The sequence below is a fragment of the Schistocerca cancellata genome, chromosome 5 (assembly GCF_023864275.1).
Source record: "Schistocerca cancellata isolate TAMUIC-IGC-003103 chromosome 5, iqSchCanc2.1, whole genome shotgun sequence".
NCBI lineage: Eukaryota > Metazoa > Arthropoda > Insecta > Orthoptera > Acrididae > Schistocerca > Schistocerca cancellata.
This window is the reverse complement of record NC_064630.1, coordinates 392,232,460-392,260,007: the sequence shown is the minus strand read 5'-3', so window position 1 is coordinate 392,260,007 and position 27,548 is coordinate 392,232,460. Positions and strand designations below refer to the sequence as shown.

The following is a 27,548-nucleotide window of genomic DNA, read 5'->3' as shown; positions in this document are numbered from 1 at the left end:
CTTACTCACCAGATGGTAGAGTTTTGTCAGAATTGGCTCTCTCAAGGCTGTCAGTAGTTGTAATAGAATGTTGTCTACTCCCAGGGCCTTGTTTCGACTTAGGTCTTTCAGTGCTCTGTCAAAATCTTCACACAGTATCATATCTCCGATTTCATCTTCATCTACATCCTCTTCCATTTCCATAACATAGTCCTCAAGTACATCGCACTTGTATAGACCCTTTATATACTCCTTCCACCTTTCTGCTTCCCCCTCTTTGCTTAGAACTGGGTTTCCATCTGAGCTCTTGATATTCATAGAAGTGGTTCTCTTTTCTCCAAAGGTCTCTTTAATTTTCCTGTAGACAGTATCTATCTTACCCCTAGTGAGATAAGCCTCTACATCCTTACATTTGTCCTCTAGCCATCCCTGCTTAGCCATTTTGCACTTCCTGTCGATCTCATTTTTGAGATGTTTGTATTCCTTTTTGCCTGCTTCATTTACTGCATTTTTATATCTTCTCCTTTCATCAATTAAACTCAATATTTCCTCTGTTACCCAAGGATTTCTACTAGCCCTCGTCTTTTTACCTACATGATCCTCTGCTGCCTTCACTACTTCATCCCTCAAAGCTACCCATCCTTCTTCTACTGTATTTCTTTCCTCCATTCCTGTCAATTTTTCCCTTATGCTCTCTTTGAAACTCTGTACAACCTCTGGTTTAGTCAGTTTATGCAGGTCCCATCTCCTTAAATTCCCACCTTTTTTCAGTTTCTTTAGTTTTAATCTACAGTTCGTAACTAATAGATTGTGGTCAGAGTCCACATCTGCCCCTGGAAATGTCTTACAATTTAAAACCTGGTTCCTAAATCTCTGTCTTACCATTATATAATCTATCTGATTCCTTCTAGTATGTCCAGGCTTCTTCCATGTATACAACCTTCTTTCATGATTCTTGAACCATGTGTTAGCTATGATTAAGTTATGCTCTGTGCAAAATTCTATCAGGCGGCTTCCTCTTTCATTTCTTACCCCCAATCCATATTCACCTATTATGTTTCCTTCTCTTCCTTTTCCTGCTATTGATTTCCAGTCACCCATGACTATTAAATTTTCGTTTCCCTTCATTATCTGAATAATTTCTTTTATCTCATCATACATTTCATCAATTTCTTCATCTGCAGAGCTAGTTGGCATATAAACTTGTACTACTGTAGTAGGTGTGGGCTTCATGTCTATCTTGGCCACAATAATGTGTTCACTATGCTTTTTGTAGTAGCTTACCCACACTCCTATTTTTTTTATTCATTATTAAACCTACTCCTGCATCACCCCTATTTGATTTTGTATTTATAATCCTGTATTCACCTACCAAAAGTCTTGTTCCTCCTGCCACCGAACTTCACTAATTCCCACTATATCCAACTTTAACCTATCCATTCCCCTTTTTAAATTTTCTAACCTACCTGTCCGATTAAGGGATCTGACATTCCATGCTTCGATATGTAGAATGCCAGTTTTCTTTCTCCTGATAACGACGTCCTCTTGAGTAGTCCCCGCCCGGAGATCCAAATGGGGGACTATTTTACCTTTGGAATATTTTACCCAAGAGGACACCATAATCATTTAACCATACAGTAAAGCTACGTGCCCTTGGGAAAAATTACAGCTGTAGTTTCCCCTTGCTTTCAGGCATTCGCAGTACCAGCACAGCAAGGCCGTTTTGGTTAGTGTTACAAGGCCAGATCAGCCAATCATCCAGACTGTTGCCCCTGCAACTACTGAAAAGGCTGCTGCCCCTCTTCTGGAACCAAACGTTTGTCTGGCCTCTCAACAAATACCCCTCCGTTGTGGTTGCACGTACGGTACGGCTACCTGTATCGCTGAGACACGCAAGCCGCCCCACCAACGGCAAGGTCCATGGTTCATGGGAGGAGGACCCTCTTCTAAGGCCCATAAATAAGCAGAAGAGACTTGAATGGGCTAGAAAACATTGTAATTGGACATTGGAAGAGTGGATGAAGGTGCTATTCACCAATGAATTGAAGTTCGAGCTGCTGGAACCAGAAGGAGAATATTCGTTTGCTAATTTGTAGGGGAAAGGGTAGCCCAGCAGTGTGTACTGCCTACAGTTAAACATGGTGGAGGTTCTATTATGGTTTGGGGATGTTTTGCCGGAGATGGATTTGGTGACATTGTGAAAATAATAGGAAGTATGGATCAGAAGAAGTACCACCGCATACTTCAGTATCATGCAATACAAAGTGGATTGTGCTTAATAGGGAAAGGGTTCTCCTTACAACAGGATAATGACCCAAAACATTGGTAGGCATACTGTACAAACTACATTGCATCAAAAGAAAAACACAAAGCACTTAATGATATGGTATGACCATCCCAAAGCCCCAATTGTAATCCCATTGAAATAGTCTGGGATGAAGTGGACAGACATATTAGGGAAGTTAATATATCCAGCAAGGAACATCTCTGGAATGTTGTTAAGGATTTGTAGAATCATATAGATTCACGATACCTACAAAACCTGACTGATCGCATGCCTCAAGTTTGTGAGGCAGTCATTAAATCCAAAGGAAGATACTTCGATGAAAGTAAAATATTGTGATTGTATTATATATGTGGAAATTAATATAATTATATTTTGTGAGAAATAACATTTGATTTGTGTTGTAACTCTGAAATACCAGGGTGTATTGAAATTAATGAGCAGTAGTGTAGGTATGAGTCGAAGGGAAGAAACACACCAGGCAAGGAGAGAGGGGGGGGGGGGGTGGTAGCAATTTAAGGGTGGGGGAAGAAGTAGTATCGCTTGTGGGAGCTTGCATGAACATGTTGGGGACAGGGACAGGGTAGGGTTGCTAGATACAGTTGAAAGGTTTGCGGGGAGGTGGATGTAATGTAATAGGAGAGAAGTAGAGAAGAATTAATGGGTGAGTAGACAGAATACAAGGCTGTGTTGTACTGGAGTGGGAGCAGCGAAGGGGATAGGAAAGTGGGGACAGGGACTGGCAAAGGGTGAGGCCAGGGGGTTATGATGACATGGAACATATTGCAGGGAGAGTTTCCATTGACAAACTATGGTCAAGAGACAGATGGACCACCTAGTTGCAGAACGTGCTGCCCAACACAATGTGCTTCACACCAGTGACTGCTTCACACCTTGTGCAATTTATCGACTTCAGCTTTTCCGAAATTGCACGGGAGGGAACCCTCCCTGTAATATATCCGACGTTCCCATAAATACCATTGGCCTCGACCTTCATTGGTCCCTGTCCTCTACTTACTTATGCCCTTCTGTGTTCCCATTCTGGCACAACACAGCTTTTAGTTCTGTCAAACACCCACTAGTTGTTTTCCTCTTCTGTACTTCTCTCCTTTCCCACTAACTGCCCCCGCCCCCCTTTCCCAAGCCTCATGACTGCACATAGCAGCCATACCCTGTCCCCTCCCACCACACCCCTGCATGCTCCTGTGATCAGCACTACACTGTCTCACACCCCACTCTGATATCCTCCTGCCTTCCCTGCCCAATACCTCCACCTTACTCCCACCACCCGCACTGGATTTCTGTTCCCATCAGGCACAGTTATGATATGAGTCAGTTGCACCACAGCAGCCAGACTCTGTGGTCATGTGTGTGTGAGTTGTGCCAGTGTGAAAGTGTACATTTTGTACTTCTGAAAAAGGCCTTTCACCAAAAAGCTAAAATGTATAGCAGTTTTTTCACTGTGTCTTTCTGAGACTCAGCATCTCCTATATATGGTGAGTAGAAATCTATCCTCTCCATAATATTGTTGTTACTCCATCCTGGACTTTCCATTGTTTAACATGATACTCTATATGCTTCCTTATGATTCTTTTTATTCATAAAAAAGAAACTACCGTCGGCAATATGTAAAGGATAGACAGCTACTCACCACGTAGAGGCAGCGTTGAGTCATAGAAAGGCACAATGCAAAAGAAAAAGCTTTTGGGCAAATTCTTTCCTCAGAAGAAGAACTGTTACTCATTCACACAACAATAACTCACAGGCACATGGCTACTATCTCATGATGCTAAGCCATAGCACCCAGAGACAGTAGCCATGAGCATGTGAGCTGTAGTATAAATGAGTGATAGTCGTACTTCTGAGGAAGGACTTTGTTCAAAAGCTTTAATATTTCTAGTATTTTTAACAATGTGTGAAGAAACAGACATTGGTGTCGGTCTTGCAGCTTTACTAAATTTTTGAATTTATTCACAATTGCCGAATCTTTTTGACATGATCTGTGTTAGGTATGAAGATATTACCTGCTGGTGATACACGAAAAATTGTGCTGGACCAGGGCTTGAACCTGGATTTCTCAGGTGTTGGCTATCTGAATCCTTGAATTCAACTAATGTCACAAGCAATGGGGTTGTTAAGGCAACCACTCTCACCAAGCAGATATCCGAGTTTGAGTCCTGGTTTGGCGCATATTTTCGGGTATCACCAATAGATAATATCATCATACCTAACACTGCAAATGTCAGAGTGATTCTGCAACTTCAAATAAATGTCTAGAACTGTTTTTCTTTTTTGTTGTTCCTTTGTGTGACTCAGTGCCTCCTCTGTGTGGGAAGTAGCAATGTATCCTTTCTTTATAGTTGTTATTTCATCCTAATCTACTGTATCAGCTGTGTTTACTGGCATGATGCTAATTCATGTAGCATTTATTTATCAGAATACATTATCCATAGGGTTAAACTCCACAATTATAATTAGTGGTGAACTGCATCAACAGAGCAAAAAAAAGAGAAAATGCAGTGGGTCTAAGAGGATTTAATTGACTATTGTATCCAGATCCCATACTGCAAATTACCTTCGGTGGAACTTCAGGCTTCTGTAAATTGCGATTATTCTTGTCTTGCTTCAATGGAATGTTGTCGTCGTCTGTTTCTTTAATTTCCTGCAAGTAAAATAATATGCAGTTTTACAGGCAGTTGAAAATGTGAAATGGATAAGATTATTTTGTTTGTATTATTCTGAAATATGTTTATGGAAAAATGAAAATGATATTATGTAGTAAGCCATTCAAAAATTCAGATGCAGCACTTCAGTAGATATTTCTTTGAAAACCTTATTGCTCGAGAAGAATGTGCTGCACTTAAACCTACTACAACATCCCCTGCCCCCATTTTCCTTCCATTAGTTCACACAACATACTTGATTAACACTGTATAAACTTACATTAAAGCAGTGTACATTAAGTCTCTCAACCAGTATCTCTTTTGGGGAATTTCGATACAGAAAAATCAGTTTCACAGCTCTTATATCTGCACCGACACAATACTTTCTCTAGTTTTATGGTTTCTCTAGAAAATATCACCCACGAGCAGTCAAAATATCTGAGCAGTCATCTGAATTTACATCTACATCCATACTCTGCAAAGCACTGTGAAGTTGGTACACCCAGGTGCTCGTATGAGTGATTCCAATGATTCCAGTTGGGACTTGCTGATATTTTAGTTATAGGGTACTATGTTTTCTCATTTTATGATTTTCACAATTTTGCATTTCTGAACATTTAAAGCAAGTTACCAGTCTTTGCACCAATTTGAAATCTTATTAAGATCCAATGGAATATTTTTGCAGTTTTATTTAGGTGGTATCATGTGAGAAACACGCAAATTGGGTTTCACCTGACTGAAGTTTTTGGAACCCATTTTGGTTGAAGGTAATAGTGTGTTGGAAAGCTCATTACAAAACTGAAAGAAATGTAGCATAAAAACAGACTCAGGTAGAATATGACCAAGACCTTCTAAATTTTAGTATTGGAAATTCCTCAGTGGAAGAAAAACACAGCAAGAAAATTGAAAAGATATTACTGGAATGTATTTAGTGCTATTGCCAAAGAATGCATAACCAACTGTTAGCTCCTTCTCAATAGTACTTGTGTCCCAGTTCTAGTCCTTTCTTGTAAGTAATTAATAACCAGGAGCTCTATTTCAGCCCTGCGTACAATATAAGTAAAGCTGTTTTCAACCCAAAGATTGGTTCGAACATCAAAATTCTATTACAAGACATGGTTCTATATCTGTATTTATTTATTTCCTTTATAGTTTGAGAATACTGAAATATTAATATATGCACAACAGAACATAGCTTGGGACAGTTGAATTGACATGATGTTGGCCCACTGTGAAAAATATAAAAGGGCACCCTACAGTCAAACTACACCAGTAAAGAAAAAAGTCTGCCCCTGGTAGCTGAGTGGTCAGTGTGACAGAATGTCAATCCTAAGGGCTTAGGTTCGATTCCCAGGTGGGTTGGAGATTTTCTCTGCTCAGAGACTGGGTGTTGCATTGTCCTAATCATCATCTCATCCCCATCGACGCGCAAGTCGCCGAAGTGGCGTCAAATTGAAAGACTTGCACCCGGCGAACAGTCTACCCAATGGGAGACCCTAGTCACATGACATTTTCAATAAAGAAAAGATACATAATTGCAAATATTGCTTGAATGAATGGTAAGATAGTTTGAGGATTCCCAACTACACAGTGTTTTCACATTTCAGGAATAGTGCAGTGCAGCACATTTCAGGAAGTGCAGTTGTCTTCTGGAATTTTTTTGTGAAGTTGACTCAAGCAATTATGGGAAAAAAATATTTCTGAAATGGGTTTGACTGCAGCTTATCTTCGCTTATAGTCTAGTAAAGACACTGCCCATAAATTCAAAATATAAAAATGTCAATCTGGCTGCACAAATCCCGTATGAGGCAGAAAGTAATATTAAATAATTTCCTATTACATATTCCAGTAATTAATGATGTTTTGTTTGAAAATCTGGAAGACACAAAGTTGTACATCTACAGGGAAAACACAAGAGGATGGAAAGGATCATTCAAGCTAGAGAAGAAACACCCAATTAAACTACGAAACATTGTGCTTCAACAAGATAGAAGAGAAGTTAATGCTGATGCTTCCATTTCCTTTTCCAGATTTGTTCCCTGAAGGAAATCAACTATTCCTTACCTTAATGTATTCCAATGTGCTGTCAAGGCTGCGAACAACTTTGGTCAATTCATCAATGGGTCCCTCAAGATTAGGAAATGTGCCATTAATTATTCTAGATGTCTGTTCCTCAAGAGTTTCTTCCTTTTGCTGGTATGCAGTTTGTACAAGTGTCTTCATATTCTGATCTTCATGCTTTTTACATACTGGAGATGAAATAATTTGATGAGTTACTGAGTGAAATGCACACAGCACACAAGAAACACAGATAAAAAATTTTGTTCCCTGAATTATTTTATATAATTGTTTCACACCTCTTGCAATTACAGTTGGTATAAAGAATGTGGGACAGTGTTCAGAGAGTCTTTATCAGAACGACTCAGCCTTAACAAAAAACAACTTTGTCCGGAACTAAGAGTGTGTCATTATACACCAAAATCTTCTATATTTTATCTGATAATTCTGTAATTTCAAACAATACTGTTTACATCATATGGCTAGGGACAGGAAAAATTGCATTAGCTATAAACAAATAAAAAAAGCAAAGTCAGCACTTTTTATTGACATCACACGAAATCATCAGTTTTTGCAAAAAGTCATAAAAATTTTGTGTTTCTCCTGATTCTCGTGTAGAAATCTTGTCACTCCGAGGGTGCCAGTTTACCTATATTGGTAACTGATAGATACTGAATACGGAAATCATTTATCAGCTTTTTTTTTTCCCTCAGCGCTGAGAAATGTGTATAATCTCGACATAACAATTTATTTCCCACCTGGAGAACTATGGCTTTGTAAGTCTATTTGAAATTTCTTTAGGATTGACACTTAGGCAGAAACATGTTGAGGTTCAGAACTGAGTTGTAACTTTCCACTTAGAACACACACATAATCTTACATTTCATACAACTTGCTCAAACGTGTAAACTATTCACTGTACAGAGATGGAACTGGCATCGGTGTCTTGCGGAAGAACTACATTATGTTTCCATTTTAGTTTTATCTGTGGAAAGAATTTTGATAATGATATACAGAAGGTGTATGAAAGTACATTTTTTGAAAATGTTATCAGATTTTTGACATGCAGGAAAATTCTTGTTACTGAATTGAGATATAATTTGAATTAAGTGTGATGCATAATGCTGCACTTGTATGACAGAGCCTCTTTGTTGGCCCATTTCATTTCACTGAGAGAAACTGTGTACTCAGTTTATAATTAAATTGTTATTACATTTTCTGGTCGAACTTTCTACTTATTTGTAATGAAACAGAAAAGTTATGTCTATTAATTGAAGCAAGAGAACTTATCTTCTCAGCTTGGAAGAAATAATAACTGTGACAGAAAAATACCTCTACCTCAGTAAAGCAACACTTATAATGTAAAAAGTGAGAGCGATTTCTTTTTATGTGATTAAGACTGAGTTCCTGAGATGAACTTCATTTGGACTCTGTTGCAGATAACTGCTTCTTATTAATAGTCAAAACTTATCAAATCAGAATTTTGCTGTACAGTGTTTAAACTGCATAACAAACATTGTGCTGAATCCACCTGCATATCTTATCATGCGGAGAGTGAAAAAACTCTATCAACATCACTCTCATTGCAGTCATACATGCTTGCAGTGTACATCATTTCCTATATCAATTTTTTAAAAAATAGCGTGATTGTCCCCATGATGCACTACAGTGGCTTTCTTCCAGCCTTCAGAGGTGACCTTCCTGAAGGTTTCTTCCTTATCAGCTCTACCGGTATATGAAGAGATATTAGATTCATAAGCTCAACTTTTTACATTATCACTTACTCTGACCTTTTGGTGCTGAAGCTAAGCATATCCTCATTTGCTTTTGCCATGGTAGTTATTTTCTCAATAACAACGGAGCAGTTGTGGTTTTTATCAATAACAATTGTTGACAGAGTAGGCAAGTAATGCATGAACCAATTATCTTAACTGATACATGGCAATGCTCTCAGTGCAGTCATACATGTTTGCAGTGCACATCATTTCCCATATCAAATTTTTTAAAAATAGCATTATTGTCCCATGAGGCATTACGGTGGCTTTCTTCCAGTCTTCAGAGGTGACCTTCCCGACAGCTTCTTCCTTATCAGTTCTACTGGTTTATGAAGAGATATTAGATTCATAAGCTCCACTTTTTAAAATTTATCACTTACTTTGACCTTTTGGTGCTGAAGCTAAACATCTCCTCATTTGCTTTTGCCATGGTAAGTATTTTGTCAATAACAACAGAGTAGTTGTGGCTTTTATCAATAACAATTGTTGACAAAGTAACTCAATGGATATATGGCAATGGTCCAGCTGAGAAACGAACTTTGTTTAATGTTTGATGAACTTGCTTCTAACACTGCTCACTATTACACAACACACAATAGTAACAACAGAAAACTATTAATCCCTCAACTATAAGAAATGAAAACAAATAAAATCTCAGGCTACTACGAGGGACAGCAAGCCATTTTAAACTGCAGTGGGAAGTGTTTTAGTGATGGAGGTGAAGATATGGAAACTGTGGGTAGTGCAACATCTACAGGTCTCACGGTATTGGCTTAATGCATACCATGCCTTCCTCATGAAACTCGCCCCACTACTTCCTTTGCAGCTATCAATCCTAAAGTAAGTGTGAGCAGACTATAGATGTGATACTATTCTTCAAAATATATCCATTACAGTAACAGTATGACATTTCCCAATGCTTTTGTATAACCTATTGTACGAAAGTGACACATTTTTTAGAAATCTTTATTGCAGTATATTGCTTAAACTACATATTTTCATAACATGAAAGCATAGCTGTGGAAAAAGAAAACATGGCATTTTATTTGTGCAAACATATAAATCACCATGACATCTATCACCTTCCAACCTAACCTAGGGCATGGTCTATGCAACATATCACACTGTCATCACAAACATAATTCACAATATAGTTTTAACCAGCAAAGCGAGCCAGTCACATGGCCATGCCAGCAGCATCATTGTGTTTATGCCAGAGAAGCAGAGAGAGAGAGGAGGCAGTAACAATGCACACACCAATATTCTTACAAGTAGAGTCCTTCCACGTGCTAGTTTTGGGTGTCCCAGCTTCCCATGAAGATTTTTCTGCTCTCTCTTTCTGTGTGCATGGACGCACGCACGCGCACACACACACACACACACACACACACACACACACACACACACACACACACACTGCGAGGTAAGAATCTGTGCCGGTTTGAATTGAACTTGATCGTACTTGTCATGTGCTGAAGTTAGTTTTCACAATGGCTCAGTATCCTCTTCAACTTTCTGAATATATATAAAAAAATACTGAATAGGTATTGAAATAAACCTCTCATTTTTACCATCAGAAATATGTTTCCATGAAGTCACATGCCCTGTACTAAGCAGGCACCATGTTGACTTATGTGCCTGTGCACTTTAAGTGCTGATTTTGTGATTTTCATGTTTATAATTGTGTACTACAAAACTATGAAGTTTAATTAATGCATTGTTGTTGTTGTTGTTGTGGTCTTCAGTCCAGAGACTGGTTTGATGCAGCTCTTCATGCTGGGCCTGATGTCTGGCAGAGATGAAGGAAACACTGAAGCACACTGGATTGCTAATAATTGGTAACCAATGCTGTACAATCGCAATAAACTCATGAGATGTTCAATTAACTCTTTTATTAGAACGTGTTACGCATTTCAGGATTACACCCATCTTCAGACATCTGTTACAAAAAAAGTACAAAACATAAATGAACAGCACATTCAACACATCTCAACATTACAGAAAATGAGATCGGGTCATATGAGTTACGTACCACAAACTTCAACGCCTTCCTAATGAACCAGGCATATAGCCTTGACAATTCGAAGAAAGTGTTCAATAACATATGACTATAACTGCTACACAAGAAGTCGTAAAGCAGAGCGTATACTGACGCTAAACCAGTCAACTAACAGCGAAGCACCCTCGGTAGGGGGTGCTGCATGGTCATATGCTCCATGTGTTCACATGTAATTTAATAATAATATACTCAGCATGTAACATGTAACAGGGTGTAATTATGACTAGGAACTGGAATGGTACTTCCGTACACATTAACACTGAAAGATTTTTTTTAAAAAAATTTTAAACCCAAAATTTTTACATTGCCATGCTATACCTATAGCCAGTAGTGGCACTAATCACAACTCAAACCACATATCAATATAAAATAATTAATGGGGGGGGGGGGGGGTTCCTTTATGAATAAACCTTTCAACCTCCCAACATGTGTGTTTCGGGATTTTATGAAAATGTTCTTCCTCTCACGAATAAACTTTTTTCCTTGTGGCAGAGGGGTGTAGGTTGTTGTTTGAAGGCTTCTATTTGGGCAATCATAGCCCATGAATATTACTTGGCTATATTTCGATAGGTGGATGGCTGCCGCCGACATGGTTGCCATTTGCTTTAACAGATGGTGCCTAAGACGTTTTTGTATGTGATCTGATTACAAGGTTTTAGTTTATGATGGATACTGCTGGTTATACTTAATTTGGTGGTGTTCTTTCAGACATTTGGGAGGTTGAAAGGTTTATTGATGAAGGAACACTCCTCCTCCCCCCCTCCCCCATTATTTATTTTATATTGACATATGGTTTGAGTTGTGCTTAGTACCGCTACTGGCTATAGGTATAGCATGGCAATGTAAAAATTTTGGGTTAAAATTTTTTTTTTAAATCCTGTAGTGTTAACATTTACAGAAGTACCATTCCAGTTGCTAGTTGTAATTACACCCTGTTACATGTCACATGCTGAGTATATTATTATTAAATTACATGTGAACACATGTAGCATATGACCATGCAGCACCCCCTACCGAGGGTGCTTCGCTGCTAGTTGACTTGTTTAGCATCAGTATACACTCTGCTTTTACGACTTCTTGTGTCGCAGTTATAGTCATATGTTATTGGACACTTTCTTTGAGTTGTCTAGGCTGTACGCCTGGCTGGTTAAGAAGGAGTTGAAGTTTGTGGTATGTAACTCTTATGATCCAATCTCATTTTCTGTAATGTTGAGATGTGTTGAATGTGCTGTTCATTTATGTTTTGTACTTTTTTGTAACAGATGTCTGAAGATGGGTGTAATCCCGAAACACATAACATCTTCTTATAAAAGAGTCAATTGAACATCTCATGAGTTTATTGTGATTATACAGCATTGGTTGCCAATTATTAACATAAAAATGATCACAGGACTCAGACAGGATATTATGTCCTGTATATCACACTAGATTGCACCTGCAAATTAGGCTAACAACTATTATGGTCACAGATTCATGTATTAAGTCTATGTTCACTGCTGTAGGTTCTTGTTTGAGTCATGGGATGACAACAAACTCGATAAATGCTTACATGGCAAAGAGTCTGTTATGTGTAGCTAGAATGGCAAGTCTCAGCTGTGAACGATATTCTGAAATGATAGAAATCCTTTCAAAAGTTACTAAAGAAGCAATTTTTATTGCCAGCAGTTTATGCAGACATCAACAGGATTTGGTTGCTAAGATATTTTTTTTCTTTATCTGTTCAAATTTAACGGGTTTAATATGAATGATTTATCTTTTTAATAATGTAAATAAATGTAATCTGTGATGTCAATAAATATAATATAATCGATGGGTATATTTTCATTTCTAATGTGACACTAAAAAACAATGAAATAGGACAAAAATATGAAACATTTGGCTCTTCACAAATAAGCCATCAGAAAGTAATATAAAAATTGGCAAAAGAGAAGAACACTAAAATTGGCAGAAAATAATAAAAAAAAGCTTGTAAAAAATAACACTGAAATTAGCCACGAAATAAAATGCTCACTATCCTTACATATGACATATTACTATTAGTACTATGTCTGAGCATAATTTTTTGCTAAATAAATGCAGTCTTTTTATTGTGTGCTTCATCTCTCCTTAAGTTATAGAAAGCATACAGATATCAGTGTTTAGTGACTAAATTTTAATTTACTTTCAATTCAAATAACACATACACTAATGACAAGGCGTTCTTGGAAGATGTTATCTCAAAATCTATCAGACTTCCTTTATGTAAATACATTTTCACCTCAACTAAGTCTGTTATTGCAGCAAGTGTATGCTAATAAAGAGGTAGAACACCTTAGTTGAATACTTACTGACTGCTGGCTCTTCTGTTCCACACGTGTGATTCTGAGCATTATTCAGCATTTGCTCAAGACTCACAATGTGTCTGTTAAGTGTTGCAGTTGTTGCCTTTTCATGGTCTTTCTGAATCTGAATCTCTGCTCGCAGATCCCGCACAGTAGCCTGAAAACACAAATTAAAAAAAAAAAAAGATTGTTTGGTTTCCTTTAAACATGTACCTAAAATATTTGAAAATACATTGAATACAGAAATATATATCCAATGTGTTATATTGCTTCCCAGTTAAACTAATCTAATGCAAAAAAATCAAGAGCTATTAAAATGCCAAGTTGAAGCAAATACTATATATCATGCTGAATGATAGTACTGGGAAGTCATTAAACTGTGAGTAAGGAATAGTGAATACACAAATTGAAACAAATGATGATGATGGGTTTTATAATGGAATACATACATCTACATTTAAATCTACATATACATGGGTACTCATAAAAAAAAGAAAAAAAATAATAAAATCACACTTCACTGCCTGACAAAGGGTTCATCGAATCAGCTTCACAATAATTCTCTATTATTCCACTCTCAAACAGCGCACGGAAAAAATGAACACCTATATCTGTCTGTGTGAGATCTAATTTCCTTTATTTTATTATGATGATCATCTCTCCCTGTTTAGGTTGGTGTCAACAAAATATTTTTGCATTTGGAGGAGAAAGTTGGTGCTTCAAATTTTGTGTCAAGATTCTGCCACAACAAAAATGCCTTTGTTATAATGGTGTCCATCCCAAATTGTGTATCATGTCCATGACACTCTCTCCCCTACTTTGGAACAATACAACATGTGCTGCTCTTCTTTGAACTTTCTCGATGTACTCTGTTAATTCTATCTGGTAAGGATCCCAGACCATGCAGCAGCACTCCAAAAGAGGACAGACAAGCATAGTGTAGGCAGCCTCTTTAGTAGATATACTACATTTTCTAAGTGTTCTGCCTGTAAAACACAGTCCTGCCGCACAACGTTATCTACATGTTCTTTCCAATTTAAATTCTTTGTAATTGTAATTTCCAGTTATTTAGTTGAATTTGACTGATTTATCGTGTAACCGAAGTTGAATGGATTCTTTTAGCACTCATGTGGATGAGGGTCAATTGCCAGTTTTTGCACCATTCAGATATCTTTTCTAAATTGTTTTGCAATTTGTTTTGATTGTCTGATGAGTTTACTAGATGATAAACAACAACATCATCTTCAAACAACCTAAGACAGCTGCTCACATTGTCTCCTAAATCATATATATAAGGAACAGCAGATGGCCTATAACACTACCTTGGGGAATGCCAGAAATCACTTCTGTTTTACTTGATGACTGTCCATCAAACGAATTGACAGGAAATCACGAATCCAGTCACATAACTGAGACAATATTCCATAAGCACGCAATTTGATTACAAGCTGCTTACAAAGTACAGTGTCAAAAGCCTTCTGGAAACCTAGAAATATGGAATCAACATAAAATCCCTTGTCAGTAGTACTCAATACTTCATGTCAGTAAAGAGCTAGCTGTGTTTCACAAGAACGATGTTTTCTAAATCCGTGTTGACTGTGTGCCAGTAGACTTCTCTTTGACATAATTCATAATATTTCAACACAATACCTGTTCCAAAATCCTGCTGCATATTGATGATAATGATATGGATCTGTAATGTAGTGGACTACTCCTACTACTTTTCTTGAGTATTGGTGTGATCTGTGCAACTTTCTAGGCTTTGAGTTTGAATCTTTTGGTGAGCGAGCAGTTGTGTATGATTGTTAAGTATGGAGTTATTGAATCAGCATATTCTGAAAGGAACCTAATTAGTATACAGGCTAGACCAGAAGACTTTTTTTTTATTAAGTGATTTAAGTTGCTTCACTACTCTGAGGATATTTACTTCTAAGTTACTTATGTTGGCAGCTCTTCTTGGTTCAAATTCTGGAATATTTACTTTGTCTTCTTGGATGAATTCCAATTTGTAACACTGGAGGGCAACACCAGACAACAAACTAAAGTGATCAACTCAGGATTACTGAAGGGTTGATGGGGGTGAGGGGATTGTTGAGACGAGAAGAAGTGGGTGTCTTGAGTGTTTGAAACTGGAACAAAAGGTTTATGAAGAATCGGGATGGGATTTGATGTATTTTTCATAAAATGATTTCAGCTATGGTTGTTTGCTTGTGTTTTTTTTGTTAAGGCAGTAAGCTGAAATTATAATTAACTTTTGAACATTAAATGTTGTTGGCATACTTACTAATCTAAAACAATGAAAAATTGTGAAAATGTAGTTTTATTGTTGATGATATCAGGAGACAGCCTTCTCCTTATTTTTAAAAACAAAAATACAATGTCAATGGACTTAACAGTAAAAGTGCTTTCTATCGGATTAATTTTTCATATGCGTCTTTTAACACTGAAAATTTCTAAATATGTCAGTGAGGAGTCAGTAACCACTTGTTATAAGATGATGACTGACAGTTTATTGTAAGTAACAAATAATACTATTTCATCAGTTTTCCAAAGAAAATCATAATACAAAGAAAAGCATTTACGAACGTAGCAACTTGCATGAAGTTGTTGATGTATATTGTGTGTTGGACATGCCTTCATGTAGTTTAGTGATGTCACTGAATATGTTTCTGGAAGTTAGTAGGCCTACATAGTTTTGATTATATCAAGTGTATTTTTTTGTACTTTGCCATAATTAATTTTCTTTTCACTGGTTAAATGTGAGAATTTTATTTTGTTATATATCTTATTTATACTGTTTGGTGGTGCTGATTGTGCTGGGTCCCTTTTGTGATTGAAAGAAATATTTGCACAAAGTTAATTTTCAAGTGAGACTGCTCCATTGTCAAGAATATTGGATTACTTTGGAGTGATGGAAGTTGGTTTTCAGAATTGTGTATCTTGTAGGCCTACTGAAGCCTGTTTGGGAACCAACAGATGCCAAGTATTCAATCATGAACTATTGAAAGGATAATATCAACAATCAGTCTTCTGGAAAATATTACAAGATCATAGATACAATCTCATCATGACAACACAGAGTTTACATGCAGGTTTAGAACTACTAAAACAAATTGAGACATTAATTTGTAATTAGTTATTTTCTTTTATTTGTGTATTATGATTGTAGAACAATTTTACCAGTTGTGAAACCATGAGTCAGTCTTATTCCCTACAATTTTTGTTTTCCATGTGTGATTCACATTTATTTAACATAAGTCAGAATAGGTTTTGTGCAGTATTTTTAAAATTTGGGAGTCATTATAACCTAAAATAGGACATTTTCAAAGTCAATGTATATTCAAGTACATTATTTTAATAATGAAAAGAAGAAGATGAAGTAGCAAACTCACAAATAAGTAAAATTAACAAATAATTTCATGGTTACTTACTTCAAGAGTTTCAACCTCTTCTCGCAGCTGCTCACATTCACAATTAATTTCATTCAGTTCATTGGTCACCTGCTGTAGTTTGGAATTTGATTCATTCACCTGCAGAATGGAAGCATGCACATCTGAACTAAATGCAAGAAGATTAAATTATTCGCTGTGCTCTTCTGCTGCTTACTATACTCTGTACAGAATTACTTTAGGATTGACAGCTACAAAGGAAGGGCGAGGCTTATGTGGAAGGCCTGGTACATGTTTTGCCAATTGCACAAGACATACAGTCACAGCAACTACACACAGTTGCCAAACCTTCACTCTCACTACTACACTTGCCACTTGCACTGTGTTCCGATTCCAGGCAGTTTTCTGTCCCACGTGTTTGTTCAATGTAATTTGTTTTACTTCCTATTATGGCAGTGGGAGCTGTAATTTATTTTGTTATTACTGCTATTTGTTGTGCAATAAAGACAAGTTAATTATAAAGATATAAATCTGTTTTTCATACTAAAACCATATGGCACTCACTTGGTTTTTGATGGGTGAAGGGAGCATTATGCATCACATTTAATGCCAGTTATTTTGTGTTATAATAGATCACTGACTGAGTTCTAGTTTGCAGCAGATGAAAATTTAATTTATTCTTAAAATTTCATTCACAAAGTGTGTTCATTTGTCTTTAATAACAAAAAAGTATCTTGCTTGTCAAAAATTCAATACCGTCATCAATAAATAAATTTTTGTTCATTTCTGTACACCATCTTAAAAAATTTACTGTTATAAACAAAACTGAAATGAGAACATTGTGCATCACTTCCATAACACACTGATGCCACTTCCATCTTTGTACACTGAATGGTTTGCAAATTTGAGCAAGTTGAATGAAGTATTAGATTACACACTAGTTATGCGTGGAATGTGGCAACTCTGTCCCACACCTCCATGTGCGCCTGCCAATGTGTCATTCCTAAGGTAATTTTGAATAGAGTATAGTCTGTGAGATTAACTGTTAATGAAACATACATGTGTCTTTTCCCTAGTGTAATTATAACCATTTTGTACATGCAATCCAAGTTATTAAAATATCATGCAAATCATGTTTTCTCTCTAAAGAAGTGAAGGAGAATTACATTTCAAGTACCATCTAAGAATACTAAGACTCAAATCACATTTATAAATCGTCTCAAGTTAAAAAAGCTATGAACTATTATTACTACAGTGCACTAGTGATCATGGTAAATAACAGTGAGGTGAAATGTATATTAATCTACAAAGTCTTTTAATTATCATGGCAGTTGACAGATAAGACTTGATGTGTGTGTTGTAATGGAACTGTCAAATAGACCTCATTTTGTTATATTATACACTAAAGTTGTGTTAGAAAGCATTTGCTTAATATAATACTAGGTTAGGCATTGCGATCAATAATCAATATTGAAATGTTATGTTCTTTGTAGCTTGTGACCATGATCTTTGGTCTACAATGGGTTTTTGGCCACTTTAGCTTTGGCTGCAGTTGAGTGTAGTTGTTTTTCGAGTTATGGCAATAAATATGTATTTTTGTTAGAAATAAAATGTGGAATACTGCATCATGATTTCGGTAGCCCAGTGATAATTAAAAAACCCGCACCCAGAGCAGCAAAGGAATCACTGTCTAGACAATGAGAAGCCACATGGGCAACACAGACTCTGCAGCATCAACAAAGGAGACAACATGGCCATCTCTACCAAAGTACTATACAGCCATCAGCCACACTGTAACGGTGTCCTTATGGAGCTAACCTTTCCAGCACAGTAGAGTGGGTTTATGACAGTGTGTATATAAAGCACTGATATGGTTTTGTAGAAATCTCAATTAATTTTCAATAGCTTTCATGGCATCGAACAAAATTGCTCCTACTCTTCATAATTGCAGCAAAAGTTGCAAACTGATTCCAGTTTAAATTAATAAAATACAGCTTGTCCCTGTTTTCCACTAGCTTCTGGGACAGAGCTTTTGCCTGATGAGAGAGAAAATTGACCGTTATTCTAATCATGTATGTAACTGGAGCTGAGAACCAGGTAATTTAGCTTTTGGTTACAGTGACATTGTGTAATAAAGGGATCAAACAATGGAAAATCCAGGATGGAATGTAACAGTATTAGAGAAGGAAATGTTGCCACTCACCATATAGTGGAGATGCTGAGTTGCAGATAAGCACAACAAAAAGATTCACACAATTATAGCTTTCAGCCATTAACACCTTTGTCAACAATAGACACACATACACACACAAGCACACTCATGAAAACACAACTCGCACACACGATTGCAGTCTCAGGTAACTGAAACCATACTGCATTGTGTGTGTGTGTGTGTGTGTGTGTGTGTGTGTGTGTGTGTGTGTGTGTCTATTGTTGACAAAGGTCTTAATGGCCAAAAGCTATAATTGTGTGTATCTTTTTGTTGTGCCTATCTGCGACTCAGCATCTCCACTATGTAGTGAGTGGCAACTTGTCCTTCTCTAATATTGTGTAATAAAGGACATTGATTTTTTGTTCTTGATAGGTAGATGAGTACCAGGCCCAACATTGAATCTTTTTGATGGTTTTAATTACGGGTCCACATTCTACCACCTTTAAAACTGTCAAATAACTCCCTGACTTGTTGACAGAAACCTACTGAAAAAACAAACCACCATCTTTTCCCCCTTCATGCTGTTTATGAAGTTTTTCTCACAATAAATTCTGTGTTTAATTCTTATCAGCCTTAGTAGGCCTGAACATGAGGCCACTTTTTGTGCTTTTTACTCCTCACTGATAATCTGATGATGGAGAATAGTTTCATAAGCTGTCACCACTTTAATTAACTTTTATGATACTGAAGAATGATTTTGTGTGACTATATTCACAGCTCTCAATAACAAATCATCATACTGTGTAATCAGTGTTTCCCAGCGTACTGGTCTGTACAATATCAGTTTCAGATGCTGCACTGTAACCTGTGCCACGTGCCACTCCACGCCTTCCAATAGTAGCCTCACTGGAATTTTATTTGCATGAAGCTTATCTCTAGCACATCATTTTGTTCCACAACACTCCCTACCTCAACCTCAATTTTTAAAATCTGTTTGTATATATTGTTATTTTTCTTGAATGTTTCGTCTCCCACTAAGTACTCAATACTACTAGTGCACTGTTTCCCCAGTGAAGTCCATCCATTAATCTAACCCAGAATATCTATGCCAATTACTTATTTGAGCACACACATTTAATATGTAAGTCAGAGATAGATGCACAGACAGAATCTTCGAAAAAATAAAACAAACATGACCATGACTGGGATGTTTGTTGGTGCTAAAACAGGTTCCTAGTGGCATGACATTTTCATAACTGCAGGTACATGGCTGTTTTCCATGAACAGAAGTAGATGACACAGTTCTCTGTCAGGATAACAATGAAATGACCATCTGTAATTTATTTATTGTGATATAAAAAAAGCTTTGACCAAGTATTAAGTTGGAATAGTTCCTCAGATGTTAAAATTCAGGCAACACAATATAGCTTTAAGAATTCTGGCATAATTTTCCATTTTCAGATATTATCACATCATTCCATCCATTATCACACATGATGTTCGAAATTGAGCACAACCATAAAAGAACATTGGTAACAGATGGATACTTGTGATTTAAAAATGAATTGGGTAAAGGAAAAACTGAATTCACTGAGACATTTTTATATGGAGGGCAGTCGAAAACAGCAACCTCAGAAATCATAAAAAGTGTATTGTCAGTTACCGGTTGGTACAGATTACTAACGTCTGTGAGATGTTTGGCAATAGTGACTCTAGGAGATAATGAAAAATAGTATAAACCTTTGTTCATATTTTTCTACCACAGTTAAGTAGCATAAAGTGTTAAAGAATCAGACGTGTGGTCTTGTGAATGTAGACTTTCACAGAACATACTACTGATAAAAAGCTATCGGGTTGAAAGCTGAGTGTCATTGTTGAGATACCATGATGTTTCAACAAATTTCATATTCATCATCTTCTGGTGAAGTGGTAAGAGGTTGCAGATGTCCATATATTTATATACAAGGGATAGCAGTCCCCTCCACGTAGATACAGGCATCAGCGACTTGTGTGGTCAGTGGGTGGGTAGTGGGTTTGGAGGCAAAGTGATCGGACAATGCTTGGATCTCTGCATGGGTATCCTTGATCTGTCTCACATGCTGGCCACTGCTGTACACAACTTCAGCATGTAGCCGCCCATATGTGTTTCCACACTAAACTTAGTTGATAACCTTCATCCCTTTAAGCTCTATATATTCCTTTATTATGTTGTCCCAATAGTATAGCAACCTGGTACTCTCAAGAATGCCCATGATCAGATTTAAGCACAGCCTCTGGCCTATCCCAACCCCTGTGCTGCTGGCTACTAAAGACCCTGGTGCCACGTCGAGGTGGAAGGGCAGCAGACTGACTTACAAATAGAAATTCTACAGTATTTCAACACTGCCACCAAACTGGAAACTCAGGAGCTTTTTCATTACATGTAATTTTAGTGAAATAGGTTACTTCTGCTCAGAACTAGCTGATGGCATATCTACTTGCAACAATGAATAAGTCACAGAATGCCTTATCATGCTTGAGTTTTAATCCTGCTAGATAGCTATACATAAGAATAATTTTTTACAGCATAGTTCTAACAACAATGCAGTAAAAGCACAACTTCAAATTAACAGCCTAAAGCAATCCAAGACTTACAGTGAGGAAGAGACAAGCATAATAATACATACACAGTAACCAGGCTGTGACCAATTATGGCAAACTTCACTTGGAGATCCATTGGCAATAAGTGAAATATTTGTTCTGAGTGTCAGCCGTAGTGTGGCATATGACAAAAAGTTGCCTACAGGACATTTGCACATAGCATACCTACCTCATTTTGGAAACGCAACTCTGCAGCAGCAAGTGCATCACGCATTTGATCGTGCAATTGCCTAGATGTTCGCAGCTCTGGCCGAAGCACGTCATCCACCTCTGCCTGCAGCTGCTGCAATGATGCATCTGCTGCTGAAACTGCCTCCAGCAACTGTGACACCTGCCTCCGCAATCGCGTCCGCTCCATCTGAAGTGATTCCCTGTACAGAAAAAATATATATATTTTACTCTGAAGTGGTTGATAAAGAGCTTCTCAGAAGTTTTCATCAGCATGAAGAAGTTTAAAATGTAATAAATGCTAGAAACACATAGGCCGCGCAAATACTTTCTCTTCACCTTCCAAGTGTAAGTGATACCTGCATATAGTTTGAAAATACACCTGCAGTGATGAGTATTCCCTCTCCAAATATGCTAAGAGTCTCACTGAGGTCGTCGCAGACTGGAATTTACCCACCACAAGTTGTCCAGGAACAGATCTTCCTTGACTTGCCTCCCCTGTCACCTACCTCTGTCAGTGGCCACACTGGAGTGTACAACTTGTGATTAAGTATCACCCAGGACTGGAGCAACTGATTCCCTTTCTCTGTCAGGGTTTTGAGTACCTCTTGTCATGCTTCTGAAATAAGAAGTATTCTACCCATTGCTCCCACAGTGATAGGCCTATTCCAACCCCATCCAACCGATGCACTATACTATCCTTTACCCCCACAGCTCATATTCCTGTGAAATACCTAGGTACAAGGCCTGTACCATACACCCTCCCACTGCCACCTACACGAGTCCTGTGACAGGCATTACTATACCATCAAAGGCAGGGCCACCTGTGAAAGCACCCATTTGGTCTACCAAATTAACTGCAGTCACTATGTGGTATTTTATGTAGGCATGACCACTGACAAGCTGCCTGTTCACATAAATGACCACTGCATCGCCAAACTGCGGTTCATAGATAGCTGGATCATCCAATTGCTGAGCATATTGCACAACATAATCTGCTTCACTTTAAGGACAGCTTCACAGTCCTTGCCATCTGTTTCTACAGTAGATTTTCTTAACTGCACAGGTGGGAACCCTACAGTACATCTTTCATTCCTGGTACCTCCCCCCCCCCCCCCCCCCCCCCCCTCCTCCCGATCACAATCTTCACCAGTTCCTGTCCTCCATCTGCTTCTATGCCACTGCCTGCTTCACCTTGAACCTTACACAAGCTTTCTATCCTCAAGCAAATGTACATGCATAGTTCTTTTCACTTCTGCTTCTGTTTTGTCCCTCACCCCTCCACCCAACTGGCACAGCCTCTCAGTACTGCACCATACAGCTCATCATCCTGTCCCTATCTCATCTTTGCACACTCCCACGGCACTACAGCAATTTCTCTCACTCCTATTGTTCTATCCCTCTCCCTTCTCACCCAACACATCTTCTGTATGCCCCATACCCCTCCCAATTGATATTGCCTCTCACTGCAGTCAGGGCTTGGTTCCCATATGCAACAGAGGCCATGAATATGTGACTGTGCATGTATGAATGTGTGCACATTTTTGTAAATCTGAAGGAGGACACTATCTGGTAGGTTAATCTAGTTTTAAATGTTCTGTCTACTACACAAAACTTTCCCTATGTGGTGAGTAGCACACTATCCTAATTCATATTGTTGTTATTCCATCCCTAATTTTCCACTGTTTGATTTAACAACCTGAGTATCACAGTACATGGTCCTGTATATTGTATAACACATACTTTGCTTGTTGTATAGAAAAACTGAACAATTGTGATTTATCAATAGTGTACACCATTAACCAGTTACACCGAAAAACCCAAGAGATTGTGACTTATTCTTTAACAATCCAAAATTTACAATCTGTAATTTCACATGACCATTTTTAGACAATTGAAAGTTCAGGTTGGAATATTAACAACACTGTGAAAAGGACAGATTGCTACTCACCATAAAGATGACATGTTAAGTCGGTGAAGGGAGTCGTTGGTATCTTTGATGTGGGTGGCTGAATCTCGGGCAATAAATTGGTATCTTTGATGTTTAGGAAATAGTTAGTAAGGTGTATGAGGAATGAGGTAGTAGGTGTTAGGATATAGTTAGTATCATGGGCTTAGCCTCCCCTCATCAGAAGCTGGGCCACCTGTGAAAGCAGCTATGTGATATACTAGCTATGTGATATATTAGCAGCAGTGGACCATCCTAAGGCACACATGCACCTGTACATAACACGCTTGATTTCAATGGCTGCTTCACAACACAGGCCATCCAGGTCCTTCCTTCCACCACAAGTTTTTCTGAACTGTGCAGGTGGGAGCTATCCTTACAACACATTCTCTGCTACCGAAATCATCCTAGCCTCAACCTACAGTTACATAGTTTCCCACACCCTCCACCCAACTGTTTCACCCATTCTCTCCTGTTATCTCCTAACAATTTTCCTCCACTCACTCCCATTATGTGCTGCTATTGGCTAGTGCTTCCATTGGTCTTTTCCCCTGCTCTACTCCTACTCTTACCACTGCCCCATCTTGTGCCCACCCTCTCTCCCTCTCCCGCAGCCTCCAGACACTGTTCGTGTCAGGCCTTTCGTGCCACTTCTAGTCTCTGCATGCCAGGCAGCACCAATTCCTATTCACCAACCTGTACCCTGCTATCCTTCCTACTTCCCCATCCCACTCCAGATTGTCACTCCTATTCAACATGTGTCTGTTGCAGTCTGGCTGGAGTGGCTGAAAGTAGCGGTGATGTGTGTATGAGTGTCCTCCTCTTTTCTGAAGACGGCTTTGGCTGAAAGCTAATATGTAACATTCTTTCTATGATGTCTATCTGCAACTCAACTTCTCACCTTTATGGTGAGTAGCAATCTGTTCTTTTTGTTATATTGTTTGTATGACTATTTTGCATCTTGAAAATAACTTACCTCTATTACTTAGACTTTAACACTTATAAAAGCTTATAAAGGTATAATCAAATTTCTCGGTACTACTAGTAGTGGTTTTACAAATTAAAATCACTTTCCATTATCTAGTGACACCAAACAAATTTTAACTCATACCAGAGCGGATAGGAAGTCTTCATGGTGGACAATTTTCAGATGCATATGCCAAGATAAAGAGTGTCAGTACTAATAGAAAAGTCGAAAATGATAAAGTGCCACAGGCATATGCATATGAAGTATGTCAATGTGAAACCACTATTCAAGAAGGAAATAAAACTGATGTTTCAAACTACTGCCCAATTTCCCTTTTGACGTGCTTCTCCAGCATTCTCGAGAAATCTATACATAAGAGAATTGTGGAACATTTGAACATCCACAAGGCTCTTACCCATTGTCAGTTCGGATTCCAAAGAGACCTACCAACTAATGATGCTATATTTTCTTCACCAATACTGTTTTCGAAGCACTGAACAATAGACTGGCTTCAGTTGGTATATTTTGTGATTTAATCAAAGCCTTCAAGTGTGCGAGCAATGAAACCCTCCTTTCGAAAGCAATATATTATAAGTGACATAGTGGGGAATGTGGTTTCGATTGTACCTGACTGATAGAAAGCAGAGGGTATTGCCTAATCATGGAGGTAGCACAAGAGCTTCATCTGATTGGGAAACAGTAAGTAGAGAAGTGCTGTGCTGGGCCTCTTGCTCTTTCTTATTTTTATTAACGACCTCCCACTTCATGCAAAAGCTACAAGTAAATTTACTATCTTTGCAGATGGTACATCTCTTTTAGTTTAAAAAATACCTCACAATGACGTTGCAACATATGCCAACTTTGTGCTCCATGATCTCAAAACAGTACATTCATTTGTGGATCTCAGGAAGTTCATGAGGACGTAAGTCTAAGCTGTAATGATCAAGATATACAGCAAGTTTTTTCCTTCAAAATACGTTGGTTTCCACATCGACCATAAACTAAACTTGCCGTATTCTGGACTTGAGAAAAAGACTTAGATCAGCAACTTATGCTCTATGTATTATAGCAGCAACCACTACAATACTAGAGCAACCAACCAATGGTAAATACAGTATTTGTCACTCAGAAAAGAGCAATTAAAATTCTAAGAGGAGTTAGCAGAAATAATTCATGCAGAAATCTTTTTAAAATACATAAAATATTAACAATGACCTCACAATACAGTGTACCCCTTTATTGTTTTTTAATTAAGAACCTCCCCATGCAGAAAACCAATGGCTCATTTATAACTGCAACACAAGATCAAAACACAACTTGCACGCTGATAGAAAAAACTTCAGTCTAGTACAAAAGTGGTGTACACTGCTCAAGCATGGAGCTGTATAATACACTTCAATTGGACATAAAAAATCTTACCAGTGTAATGCCACAGTTTAAAAGTAAATTAAAAGATTATCTTGTGGAAAACAGTTTTTACTCTGTTAACAAATTCTTTAATATAAACATTTCTATGCTGTAACTTAAGTATGACGCATTATACTTGAAATATTTGCTATTGCCACAATAGCCTATGTTCACACAAAAATTTTCACTCAGGCTTACGAAATACTTCAGTTGTATCAAATTTGCAGCTTGCATTGTGGCACAATTGTAATTCATTATTTTTGTTCACTGTAAGAAATGCCTAAGCTTGTAATTATTAGCATATTTTATTCCTATACACATATTACAATTTGTATCAGTTAGCATCTGTAAATACTGTTCTCATGTATCATTATGACTCGTTCTCTATCCATGTAGTTCTCTTCTATACTGGGTCAATGGAACATGAATAAATAATAAAATAGAATAACTTTTCTATTATCGTTGGTAAGGGATACAAATACTAATGAAAATTCGGAAACATATTGCCTTGTAAGTGGACTTCAAACACTGAGGTGCATGAGATCCTGCATCTTTTTTCTGAGTATTGATTTTTCAAACATTATGCCATTTTCTGTGAAGAACTTCATTATCTTCTGTAGATCACACAAAATATTTGATGCAATCGGGGTCAACATCATGGATATGTATCACCAGAAGCAAACCCAGAGAATCGCATATAAGAATGAAAAATGGAAACTCACAACAACATCCTCTTCAAAACTTGAATATGCAAACTTCTGGTTGGCAATAACTTGTGTTAACTACAAGGTAACATGATAAGTTGAGGTTAAGTATGTTCTTAAAAATTATCATTTGCAAGCAGTCTTAGTTTTATCCACTGAGAAGATACGGAACAGACAACACAATTTGTTGACTGTTCAATACAGTAAAGATTGCAAAGAAACCAGCACCCACCTATCTGCCTCTGCTGTGCGTAGCTGCTCTTCTGTGTCATGCAGCCTCTGCTCGGCTTGCTGTAGCTGCTCCTCGCGCTGCTGTAGCTGATCATGACAGTGCCGAAGCTCCCTCTCATGCTGCTGCTCCAACTCACTCCAAACTTCATCTGCACACCGCATCACATTCTCATGTTCCACTTGCAGCCGCTCGCAGCATTTACAGCTTGCTGATTCTGTAGAAGAGCATCACACTTTATCATAAAATACAAGCAGATCTCAATTTTTTATTTACTAATTCTTGTATTGCGGTTGTATACAGGGCTGGCCCAAGAAAATTTTTCTGCACAAGCGACTTAGCATTTGGCAGCCCTTTTCACCTCCCCTTTTCCCACATACATTTCACCCATGTCAATTTTTGCGTGATACAAATGTTCCATTTGGGAGCCACTGGTGCCCATCACAGCTTGGCACCCACAAGTGGCCATGGCTAATTATTTTATGTCCTCTATGGAAGTTTTACTGTTGTGGTTCCTCTAGTGCTCTTCTTAGCTTGGCACCCCAAGCAGAGGCTTGTGTTGCCTGTACCTTAAATTGGTCCTTATCATATACTGTATTAATTGTATCTTTATTATATTATGCATTCCACTGCCAATGTGAATTGTTATATCCTTGAAGAATTTCTTGCCTGTTTCCATCCGGCTACATAATTACAGTATTTTTTAACCACTCTTTTTCCAGAGCAAAGTAAAAAAAAAATGAAGCAAGCAATCATCAACTAGAAGTTTGACTACCACTGTATATTAAAAGGCATTGTACTATTG

At 37.8% G+C, this 27,548-nt stretch overlaps 1 protein-coding gene across 1 annotated transcript in view; it reads right to left on the bottom strand.

Moving 5' to 3' along the window:
- Positions 1–27,548, bottom strand: part of LOC126187454 (centrosome-associated protein CEP250-like) — a 537,002-nt gene that overhangs the window by 14,958 nt on the left and 494,496 nt on the right. The window contains exons 10-15 of the mRNA XM_049928545.1: positions 26,747–26,960; positions 21,490–21,691; positions 16,571–16,669; positions 13,146–13,296; positions 6,991–7,175; positions 4,839–4,925 (exon numbers count right to left, since the gene is read on the bottom strand). Coding sequence (XP_049784502.1) covers positions 4,839–4,925; positions 6,991–7,175; positions 13,146–13,296; positions 16,571–16,669; positions 21,490–21,691; positions 26,747–26,960 — 938 coding nt within the window. The remainder of the gene's footprint in view (positions 1–4,838; positions 4,926–6,990; positions 7,176–13,145; positions 13,297–16,570; positions 16,670–21,489; positions 21,692–26,746; positions 26,961–27,548) is intronic.